Source organism: Meleagris gallopavo, chromosome 15 (genome assembly GCF_905368555.1).
Source record: "Meleagris gallopavo chromosome 15, MGAL_WU_HG_1.1, whole genome shotgun sequence".
Lineage (NCBI taxonomy): Eukaryota > Metazoa > Chordata > Aves > Galliformes > Phasianidae > Meleagris > Meleagris gallopavo.
In genome coordinates this window covers 17,681,943-17,693,590 of record NC_139418.1, presented here as the reverse complement: position 1 = coordinate 17,693,590, position 11,648 = coordinate 17,681,943, and the positions used below count along the sequence as shown (strand labels likewise).

The 11,648-nt window shown below is 45.7% G+C and overlaps 1 protein-coding gene across 1 annotated transcript; it reads left to right on the top strand.

The window, feature by feature from the left end:
* The first annotated feature begins 550 nt into the window (after nt 1-550).
* Nucleotides 551-10,573, top strand: GFRA3 (GDNF family receptor alpha 3). The gene is made up of 8 exons (XM_085236882.1): nt 551-718; nt 4,396-4,671; nt 5,331-5,423; nt 5,838-6,183; nt 6,258-6,367; nt 7,468-7,602; nt 8,682-8,812; nt 9,117-10,573. The coding sequence occupies exons 1-8, from the start codon at nt 676-678 to the stop codon at nt 9,249-9,251; spliced, it is 1,269 nt and encodes a 422-aa protein (XP_085093008.1). The 5' UTR covers nt 551-675; the 3' UTR covers nt 9,252-10,573.
* The last annotated feature ends 1,075 nt before the right edge of the window (nt 10,574-11,648 follow it).

Genomic DNA, 11,648 nt, shown 5'->3' with positions numbered 1-11,648 from the left:
TCTTGGTATGGAAACTAAAAAGAAGGATTTGTTCAAAAAGAAACATGGCTGCCTAAATGTTGAGCAGGCTCCCAGAGGTGTCTGCTCGACAGGGCACAACGAAACAGCTCAACAGAAGCCAAGCCCACAACTGTAAGATTCCGAAAAAAGACCCTTCACAACAAAGCCCACGGGAAGGAGCCAAAAGCTCACACCATCTCTTCGGCAGACCAAAGAAGCAGAGGGGGAACCAAGAGCTAGCCGGCACCTGTCCCCTCCGAGGCCGTTTCCTCCGATTAACGTTCACTTTCTTTTAACAAAGCAGACTCCTGTGATCGCTCCTCGCACAGGGAAGGAGCATCCACAGCCTCACCCCCAGCAGTAGGACGTGTCGCGAGTCAATAACCGGACCAACGAACGGAATTTTTACGCACTGCCTTTCCAAAGCGCCCCCTCTGAACCGCTCTCTCGCCGGGGCGCGCGCTCCCTCACGGCCGGCACCGCGGGGCTCCATCCGCGCCCTCCAGCGCCTCCCCCTCCCCCCGCCGTGGAGGCGGGCCGTGCCGCGGGGCGGCGCTCGCCGTTTGCACCTCGACGGGGCGGCGGCCGCTCACTCCCCGACGGGCAGCGTTCGGGATGTGAGCGGCGGCTCCAGCGCCCGGAGCGAGCGAGCGGCCGCCGGCGCCGAGCTGCAGCATGTGGCCGGCCCTGCTCCTGGGGCTGCTCCTCTCCCGAGCCGGTAACGAACAGCACGGGGCGGCGGGCGGGAGGGCGCGGCGGGGAAGAGCCTCGCGGCGGCGCGTGCCCGTCCCGCGGGCGGCGAGAAGCGCCGGGCGGCCGTCCCGTCCCGAGCAGCTGCCGGCAGAAAACGCGCGCGGGCGACGTTTCGGTGCCCTGTCTGGGAGGTTGGGTTGTGCGGAGCTCGGACTGCGTCCCGGACTCGGTGCTGCTCGGCAGCGGCTCCGCTGCCAAGGAACCGTATTTCAAAGCAGGAAAGGCGCGCTGCTGCTTTGACCTGCGCTGCGAATTGCGAGTGTCGATGTGACCAAACTGGCTGGATGCTCTGCGGAAGGGAATTGAATTTGCTCGAGGCAAAGCTCGCGGAGGTAAAGGAGGGCGGTTTGCTCTTCTCGCTCGCGGCAGGGAGGGACCGATGTCAGGAGCTGATCCCTCAGCGCGGCGTAAAGACAGCACCCTTTCGGGCATAAAGACAGCATCGGTTCTAATTCTTGGAGGAGGCGCAGGACCTGAGATATCTTTGCCGAAAACTGTTGGTTTTTTTTTTTGTTTTTTTTTTTTTTTAACCTATCTTCCATGCACTCCCCCTCTGAATCGCTTCAGGCTGATATTCTGATGAGGCTCGGTTTGCAAAGACCAATCCAGGAAGCTCCTGCAAAGATGCAACTGTTTGTCTTACACTGTGCTCCGATATTGCCAAGTCACAAGATCTGGAGGGGAGAAATGATTCCCCTTTCGCATTCATCTCTAGTGCAGTCTTCATGGTTGCAGTGGCAAAAAATACAGAAGTTTCAAAAGTGCTCCAAAGACCCGACCCTCCCTATGAGATGTCAGTGCTTGACATTAAAAAAAAAAAAAAAAAAAAAAAAAAGGAACTGCTCAATATCATGACTGCTATAAAGAGGAGCTATTGCACTGAGACCTCAGGAGCATTTGCAGCCACATGACTACAATAGATTTCCCTGGTGCTTGTTTTAAATCTATTCTTACTAAAAAGTTTCCCTTCTGCAGTTGTCCTCTCTTACATACTTACATAGTATCCCTTGTCGTCCACACTAAGATAATGATAACATTAATTGTAATTTCATAGGTATATGACAGGGCATGGATTCAAAAGTGAGAGTAAATGGGCATTATACTAACTATCACTTTATTTTTTTTAAGTGTAAATAACCATTGTTTGTGAAGTGATTATTATAACTTTGTTTTTCATTTTGCTAAAGGGGCTCTGATACACATGCACATTCAGTGCTTTCTGCAACCTAGACCAGAGAGCTTTCTAGTACAGTACCAGATATTTTACCTGATTATCTGGTATTACAAGTACTAGGACAACTCTTTTTTTCAATGAAACTTTATGCGCTAGGGCTTGAGGCTGCGTAGCTATTAAGTTCTGTTAGTTAAGGAGGACTGCTCTAACTTTTTCTGCTTTGACGCTTCCAGAAGTTTCACCCAAAGCATCTGGTACAGGCCTGTGGTAGAAACACAGTCCATCCACTTCACACTCAGCTCTGCCCTACCCTGTCAATTATGGTATCATTGAAAAGTTTTGAAAATGTCACCTCAAGCTATGGTGAATTTTGAGCAGTGCTCGTAAGGCTAGCAGTGTGTCCTGTCCTTTCATGAACTTACTGCAACAGCTGCTGCGGCCACTGAGGGCAGTGGGACTCTGCTCTGGTCTTGAGAGCTACGTCAGTTTGCTCAGCTTAGAATTCCAAAGCCCAGTGGAGGCAGCACAATCATAGAATCATTTAAGTTGGAAAATTGCTACTGGAACTTTGCACTGTTTGCAGCCTTACAGAATGTAATCACACCCCATGTGTTCATTAATGTTGTTCCGAGATGGAATGTCTAACCAAAACCAACTGTGCTGGTACAAAGCATTTCTGGTGAGAGATTTGTCTTTCAGGGAGCTTACCAACTCATATAGTCTTTATGCAACAGCCAGATGAACAACAAAGAAGTTGTTAGGAAAGCCAAGAAATATAAATGAACGGGACGGAGACACGGAAGGCAGCATTACTGGGCTGAAGGCAGAATAGGAAGTTTGAGAATCAGACTAGTGTGGAATTATATGGCAGATAAACTGATAAAGCCAGTAGAAGTGAAGGAAGTGAGAAAACAAATCAGACAGTGAAGGTAGTATACCAGATAATAAAAGCTGCACCGAGATTTTTTATTTTAGTCTTCAGTGAAGACAGACAGAAATAGTACTGCAGCACATGCTGAACAAGAGAATGACAGATCACACATCCAAAAAGCACTGAAGGTAGGTGCTAGGTTGAGTGCAGTAGTGTCCCGAAAGGAGTAAACATACTACTAGCCTACATATAAATTCTGTTAGCAGTTCTTATTCCAAGTCTTTGCAAGGCCAAGTTGGGTGGAGCTTTGAACAACCTGGTCTAGTGGAAGGTATCTCAGCCTGTGGCACGGAAGTTGGATCCAGATGATCTTTGATGTCTCTTCTAGCCCAAACTATTCCGTGACACACTTGCTTGTAGCGTAAACACAGATCCATATACCTCAGAAATGAAGGAAGATTACATACTGAATTGTGTTTAATATGAAAGGAATCTTATATTATGCAAAAAAATGTATAGTTGTTATTAAGTTTCCAAACTTAACAAATTAGTTGCTTTTACACCCTGCAAATGGCTTTCTCAGTGCAGCTCTTAATGACTGGTATATACGAGAGTTGCTCCAAAAGTCATGCCTCCTATTTGATGATGTTGGTCCACGATGTCAGAGGCAGATGTTGGCAGTATGGCAGCAGTGGATGAACCTTCCCATCAGTAGTGCATTACATTTTGTTGCCATGTGACAGATGGCAGTGGAGGAGCAGTCTGACCAAAGGGTCTCTGATGTGGAAGCATATATTAAGCAAAGGTGTGGAACTGAATTCCTCCATGTGGAAAACACTGCACCCATTGACTTTAACTGATGCTTGCTGAATGTCAGCACAGTAAGGAGTGAGTGGTGCATTTCAGCAGTGGTGATAGTGGGGCACCTTCCCTGATGCAGACTTTTATGGGCACAACAAATAGGCTCTTGTTCATCACTGATGAAAATGCACAGCTAATGGTGGTGTCTGTGTTGAAAAACAGTGTTTTGTAGCTGAGAATTTGCTCTATCAAATAATGTTATTGTGCTCTTTGTATCTGTTGTAGTTGCAGAGGAAATAAATAGGAGTTATTACTTTCAGAGTGACCTGTGTACTTAGCAACAGCAGCAGCACTGACTTACACCACAGTGTGGTGTTAGTACTGCTTATTGCACTAAGCTTCTTATTGCCCAGATAGGAGAGTGTCTTCAAAGGTGGCCTCAGCAAAGCCAAAGTTTCCTAGGGATTTACTGCTCTAGGAAAATAGAGAGCCACCCCTGATCCCAGCCAAGCTGAAAGAGTTAAAGGTGGTTTTAAAGAAAAGGGAGGGGGATGTTATTAAACAAAATCACGTTGGAGATTTATCATTAATCTTTTGTTCTCTCTTTCACACACTAATTGTCATTCTTTTGTTTCTAAATGCAGAGAGCTCTTGCTCCGTACTGCTCCAATATGAAGGACCCCAACCAGTTCTGCCCCTTGAGTTCATACTGAGGATGTGTACAAAACAATGACAAGGTACTTGTGTGGCATTTATCACGACTGAAATCCTAACAATCTTTTCCCTTCTTTATCAGGAGACTTCCTGGCTCTACCACGGAGTGACTGCATAGTAGCAGAACAGCTGTGCCTCTCAGACTCCATCTGCAATGCCACCTACAGGACTCTGGAAAACTGTGACCTTGCTAAGACACGCTTCGTCGCGCTGGATCATGATAGCAGGGTCAGATGTCTGAATGCAGAGCTGTACCTCGGGAACAGCTCTTTACTGCACTGCAAGTGCCATCGGCGCATGAAGAGACAGGAGCATTGCCTGCGCATTTTCTGGACCGTCCACTCCAGCATGACAGATGGTGAGATACAATAATGTAAATTTAGAAGGTGCTGGTAAGGCTCAACACTGCCCCTCCCATCTGAAAGCACTGGTGAAAGGCCACTTGCCAATACCAAGGTACCCCTTTGGTCTCCTGGTCATTACTGCTCTGTATGATTTGCATGGAAAACCAATCTGGTTTGAGACTTGCCCTTCAAATACACCTGGGAGTCCAACGAACAAAGGTAGCAACTTTGAGACAATTACTTAACTGTAATTCTATGAAAATCACTTCAAAATGTTTACATCTGTCACTGAAAATGAATATGAGTTTATCACATACTGTAATGGCATCCATGAGCAGCATTTTGCTTCTCTCCAGCTTTACTGGGATGCTTCTAATGGCCTGCCACCAGAAACTACCTTTCCTGCACAACTCATTAGCACTCAGGCTGACAAAAAGCTGATTTCAACTTAGGCCAAATTCCAGCCAGAGGAAATCTAATGACAAAATGTAATGCTGTTGCTACACAATCACACCTTTGCACCTCCAGCAGAACCATTCTTGGGATTTGGCTTTCAACAGAACAGAAGCACCTCTGAACTCCAGCCTGAAGAAGTGTGAATAAGGCAAAAAGAAAAAAAAAAAAAAAAGCTGGCGCATCTCTCATTGCATAAAACACCTTGTGTCTTGCCCAGGTTATTTCAATTTGGAAACCTCTCCTTATGAGAATCCAGCAATTGAAGAGCACTGGAAAACAGATTATAATGAACTGGCAGCTCTGGTATCAGGTAATAGTTGGTAACAGCTACATGATACATTCTTTACCATTCTTAACTTTTCAGGGGGTAAAAATCATCAATAATAACGATTTGAGGTGATTGTCCTTTTAATCAGATGAATGCCTGCTCTGGATACCTGTCTGTATTTGCTCTTAAAGGTAAATACAATTACAGACCTAAGCCCATGAAAGAAGGAATAACTCACAATGACGTATTCTCTGAAAAAAACATCCTAACATGAACCAATAAAATATGTGATTTTGTAACTAGCGTCACTGTAATGTCCAACTACAAGCACATAGCAGGACTTCGTTCATTCTGATGTTCCCAATTTGTCCATCAAGTAAGGGTTACTCCTATTTCTATATGAAGTTTCTTCTGGAGATTTGCTTCTTTGTTTACAGATTTATTTTTGCTTCATAGGCTCTCAGTTAGCAGGAGATGCAACAAACCCATGCCTGAAAGCAACTCACGTCTGTAATCTGAGCAAGAAGTGTGTTCGGCTGCGCACAGACTATGCCTCAATCTGCACCAGAGGGGCAGGAAGCGAGGACATGTGCGACCGTCGCAAATGCCATCGAGGGCTGAGAAATTTCTTTGAGAAAGTCCCAGAGGATTTCACTAGAAGAATCCTATTCTGTCCATGTCAGGATGAACTCTGTGGAGAACGACGCCGGAAAACTATTGTTCCTGATTGTTCCTTTCAGTATAGCACCAAACCCAATTGCCTTTGGCTTCTGGACTCCTGCTTGGAAGACCATATCTGCAAGTAGGTCTGGCAGCAGCAGGCACCAGCCACCAGAAGAGACATAGACACTGACAGTCTCATTTTCATTCCTGCAGATCCCGACTGGCTGATTTCCAACAAAACTGCCAACCTGCAGATATGTCCCCAGATGGTTGCTCTCAGCACAACCATGCTGCATGCCTGCAGGCTTACATGGGGATGATTGGTAAGTGATGCCCACAGGAACATAAAGGGCCACCTTCAGGCAACAAATTGTAGCCACACTGTTATGCTGAGAGGGTCTGTCTTGCTTTGCTGCGGGTGATAGTGCTCAGCAAGCCAATGAACATGCCTTAGCTAATGGATGCTAGTGCTTCCACTTGTTTCTGAGGTAATGAGCACAGAGAGCTCCTTCGTGGCATTTATCACTCTGCTCTGTCCCATCCTCTGCTGGCAAAGCAGCAGCACTCGCCTGGGATTCTTGCATTCCTGTTTGCATCACCAGCTGATGCAAAGTGCTCTAAATACCCGTCCGCAGAGTCTCTGTCAGCTTGTGTGGATTAAGTTGTTCCTGCTGCTGGAGCTGCATCAAAGTCACAGCAGAATCCAGTTGTAAGATCGTTGTTAAAGCTGACATTCCCTTGTTGCTTGATGTTTAGACCCATGCTGGTTTAACACTGTGTATGCACTGTCTTCTCAGAGCCAGTCAGAACAACAGTAACAGAAGGCACTACCAGCTGTTGAGTGGAAGGTTGTCTTTAGTTACAGGTACTCACTGCCAAATTGCTTTTACTTTTTCAGAGTGGCTCAAAGGAGCTACAAAATGCAGTAGTATCTCAGAAGCTGTAATTCTAGACTATATCTTCTGGTTTTCCAGACGTCTTTGCTGTTTTCATGCCAAATAAGCTCAGTACTCTGAATGGCACACTACAGGTGTGCAGCACTTGTTTGGCAAAAAAAGCATTTGGCCACGGAGTGCTGCCAGCTACATGAGAGTTAGGAGAGCCATGTGCCAGTAGTGCCGTTGAATCTGCAGATGCTTCACATCCTTCAATGTAATGTTTGCACAAAGTTCGGTTAGCAGTGTGCTTCATCATCAGATTGACTGAGTCAGCGGTAGCAATCTCCACCCTTTCTCACAGAGCAGCAGACTGCACATATGCTCACCAGATGTGGGTCACTTTGCAGGGGCTCTGCAAGGTGACTTCTAAGTAATGGAAGGCTTTTGCCTCCAGGGCAGCATTGCCTTGAGGATAAGGGGACTCATCATGCTTCTTTCATTTGATGAAGTAAATCCTGATTCCTATTTCTGGGGGCTTGGGACAGGCACGCCTATGACACCCAACTACATCAGTAACTCCAGCGTGGAGGTCTCCCTGTGGTGTACCTGTGAAAGCAGTGGCAACGAGAAGGAGAAGTGTGACCAGATACTTGGCATGTTTGAGAGCAACAAGTGCCTTGGTAAGCAATATGTCGCAGAACTGGGGAAACAACTCAGCACGGGGAAGTTCAAAACCTGTTGATTTCAAGATCTTACGCTGCATTGCTCTAGCATAAACTTCTGTCTTTTGCAGCATTTCCATGATCTCCTGACAAACCTCCAAGACTAGCATGGATTTGCTTTTGGAAGTGTTTCTATATTTTTACCAACACTTCTGTTCATCTCAAACACTATGAAGCTATCTACAAACAGCATTCAAATGAAGGGGTTGCAAAAAAGCAACTCTTTGGGGAGGTCAGACATGCTGTATCCATAGGTTGTTGAGTAGTTGCATCAACGCCAGGATTATGGTGTTTTGGTTTCCACTCTCGGTCCTTTCATAGAGTCGTAGATCTCCCTGGGTTGGAAGGGACCTCAAAGATGATCAGCCATGGGCAGGGTTGCCAATCGCTAGATCAAGCACTAGATCAGGTTGCCCAGAGCCCCATCTAACCTGGTATTGAACGTGTCCAGGGATGGGACATCCACAACCTCTCTGGGCAGCCTGTTCCAGCACCTCGCCTCCTTCTCAGTGAAAAACTTGTCCAACATCTAATCTAGATCTCCCCTCCTTTAGTTCAGCCCATCTTCATAGGAGAGGTGCTCCAGCCTTGTCTTTGGCCCTTATTTTGCCAAGATGAGTAGCTCCTGACACAGTCCTTGTCAGTAGATTCAGCAGCATAGCAATTCCAAAAATCAGGCTATGTCCAAATATTTCCTGTGTGGAGCCAGGAGGTGGACTAGATGGTCCTTGTGGGATCCTTCCAACTCGGGATATTCTATGATGTATATACTCCAAAGTTGGTATTTCTTTTATGCTCCTTACCATATTAGCAACAGACCTAAATAAGATTTAAATATTTTGTTTTGTAAAAGGTTCTGAAGTATACCAAACAAATCAACCATCTTTAGTTAAAAGATTAGTATTTAAATTACTTACTGCTGTACCAAAAAGCCTCACACACAGCACTACAGATACACCTACAACCTGAACATCCCACCTGATATACTACATACTACAAGAAAAACACAGTAAGACTCGCTTTGCTTCTGTTTGCAGAAAATGCTATTTGGTCTCAAATGCACCAGAAGCTGACAGGTCTGGAAAGACAGAAAGACTTGTATTATTCATCTTCCCTAAATTTCCAAGGAGACAGTGCCAGCACATCTCTTGCTTCGGAAATGTCCCAGGTATGCATTGTTTTGTTGCCTCCAGTATCAGGTCAAATGGCCTACAGACAGTAGTTCAGAATCTCTACCTGGAAATGTGTGATTTTGGACATCAAAGTAAGGGATGCCATGTGCATGCAGAAACATAGACTGCTTTGACTCAGATATTCCTTCCACAGACAAGCAGAAATTGGAGGCCATGCTGCCTGGCTGCAGAAGTTTTCTGCAGTCTCAAATCAGTGTCCAAAGCTTGAGGCCCTTCTGCTATTCATGTTTGAGCACAAATGGGACTAACTGGGATTCATTCCTCCTTTTCATTTCCTAGGTGGCTGAAGTGAAGACACAGCAAGACACCTCTGAACACAGCAGTTTGCCTATGGCCTCCTCTGTATATTCTGGAGCTGCTGTTTCTTGGCCATCTCTGTCTCTACTCCTTCCCCTGTTGCTGAACCCACTTTAACTTGGCATAAGTAGCATCTTTCCTTCCCATATTATTAATCTTATCCCATATCCAGGCACCTCCCACTACTGATTTACCCTCAAGAAACAAAAGGCCTCTGTAAAAGAGAAAGGGAACAGCCTTAGCCTATAACTGCAGTCACCGAAAACCTCTCCCTGACTTGTGCCCCTCTTTCCTCCAATCAGTCTGCTCTGAGATGCAGATTTGGTGCCCACCATTGCTTCTGCCACATTTAGCATTTTGAGTGACAGTCAGGCTCATATTCAACCACAGTATTTTAAAACAAGTCTGCATTCTGTCAGAACTTGTGTGGGGTTCTTTTTCTAACTAGAGGGATGCACATGACACTGTTTCCTACCACCCAACCTGTTTAAGCTCTTCCGTAGGCATACAGTATAATACCATCCTTAAGTGTCAGGTCCTGCACTTTGGCCACAACAACCCCAGGTAACACTACAGACCTGGGGCTGGAAGACTGCCTGGAAGAAATAGACCTGGGGGTATTGATGGATGCTTGGCTAAACATGAGCCAGCAGTATGCCCAGGCAGCCAAGAAGACCAATGGCATCCTGGCTAGTATAAGAAATAGCATTGCCAGCAGGGGCAAAGAGGTGATATGCCCTGTATTCAGCTCTGGTAAGGCTGCACCTCAGGTACCATGTTCAGTTTTTGGCCATTCACACAGGAAAGACATCAAGGCCTTGGAGTGTGTGCAGAGGAGGGCAGCGAAGCTGGTAAAATGCCTGGAGCACAAGCCTTGTGAGGAACAGCTGAAGGAACTGGGATTGTACAGTCTGGAAAAGAGAAGGCTCAAGGGGCTTATCGCCCTCTACAACTACCTGAAAGGAGGTTGTGGTGAGGAGAGGGTCAGCCTCTTCTCCTGCGTAAGTAGTGATGGGACTAGAGGGAATGGCCTCCAGTTGCACGAGGGGAGGCTCAGGTTGGATATTTGGAAAAATTTCTTCTCCGAACATTTGCTCAGCCACTGGAATGGGCTGCCCAGGGAGGTGGTTGAGTCACCATTCCTGGAGGTGTTCAAGAAAGGTTTAGATGTTGTACTATGGGACGTGGTTTAGTGGGGAAGTATTGGAGGTGGGTGGATGGTTGGACTAGATGATCTTGGAGGTCTTTCCCAATGCTGGTGATTCTACGATGAAGACTAAGAGCCCTCACTGCAGGGTGGTTACAAGTAAAGCTAAGTAAGCATGAACATAAAATCCCTGTAAAATACCAGTTCTCAATTACTTTCAGTTCCCTTAGTTGTTTTTTTTTTCAATTCATTCTTTTAAATATATGAAAAACCATTCCAGTTTGAAGAGCTATACTCTAGTTTACATTCTTGCTCCTTTCTGTTTTGTCCTTTGTAACTATATGCATCATCCCTTATCATGGACAGCGAGAGACCTGTCTTCTGTGGAATAGTAGGGATTCCTGTACTCAACCCTAGTAAATTTACCTAGACAAGGATGACATTACCAGGCCTCAGGCCAAAGCTTTTTAGGAATGCCTAGGGAAGGTGATGCTCTATTCACCACAGATTCCGTGGGTCATTCAGTTGCAAAAGCCTCCAGGAGCTGGAACTAGTTTGTACGTCTCCACACACTGAAGTTGCCATTTTCCCCTTTCAATCCTGCCAGTTTCCTCCTCTGCCAAGTTCTATTTCATGATCTGTTTATTCTGAATGTAAACATGTGCACTGTGTAACTGCTGTTATTTTATGCTACGTTGGCCTGTTAGAATGTGGTGTTAAGTGAATATTGATTTCTGAGCATAGGTTAATAGTCCACAATCAATTGCGAGCAAAAGTTGGCCTCATCAGCCAACCCACACTTTCAGGATAGCTAGATACTCAGCTTAAAGCAGCTTCTCTGTAGACATGTATAATGCCTCTTGTTTATTCTATGAAATACAACTGATCTGGACAATATTATGCACAGCTGAGCAATATTACAGTCCAGAATAGATACAGAACAAGCAGCTATTTCTTTTTACCCTGTGTTTTATCTGTACCTCATGAAGGTACCAACTAGGTAATATGTTTTGGCTCCCAGTCACTGTCAGACCCTTCTTACTAGAAAATCTTCCATTGTTGCACATACCTCAGTGTAGCTGTCCTTCTCTGCAGTGGTAATATTGCCATTTCAAATTCCGGCCTCCTCTTATCTCCTTGGGCAGCAAGGACAGGGAAATGATCGCATGCAATAGAAGCTGTCCCTCTGATGCACAGAGAAGCAACATCACATTTTCATGCAAAAGGAACAAGTATCGTGACATCTTGAGAGGAGATTTAGGAGAGACCTTTAGCTCTCTACAGCTACCTGAAAGGACGTTGTGGTGCGGTGGGGAATCAGCTTCTTCTGCATAGCTAGCGATAAGACTAGAGAGAATAGCTTCCAG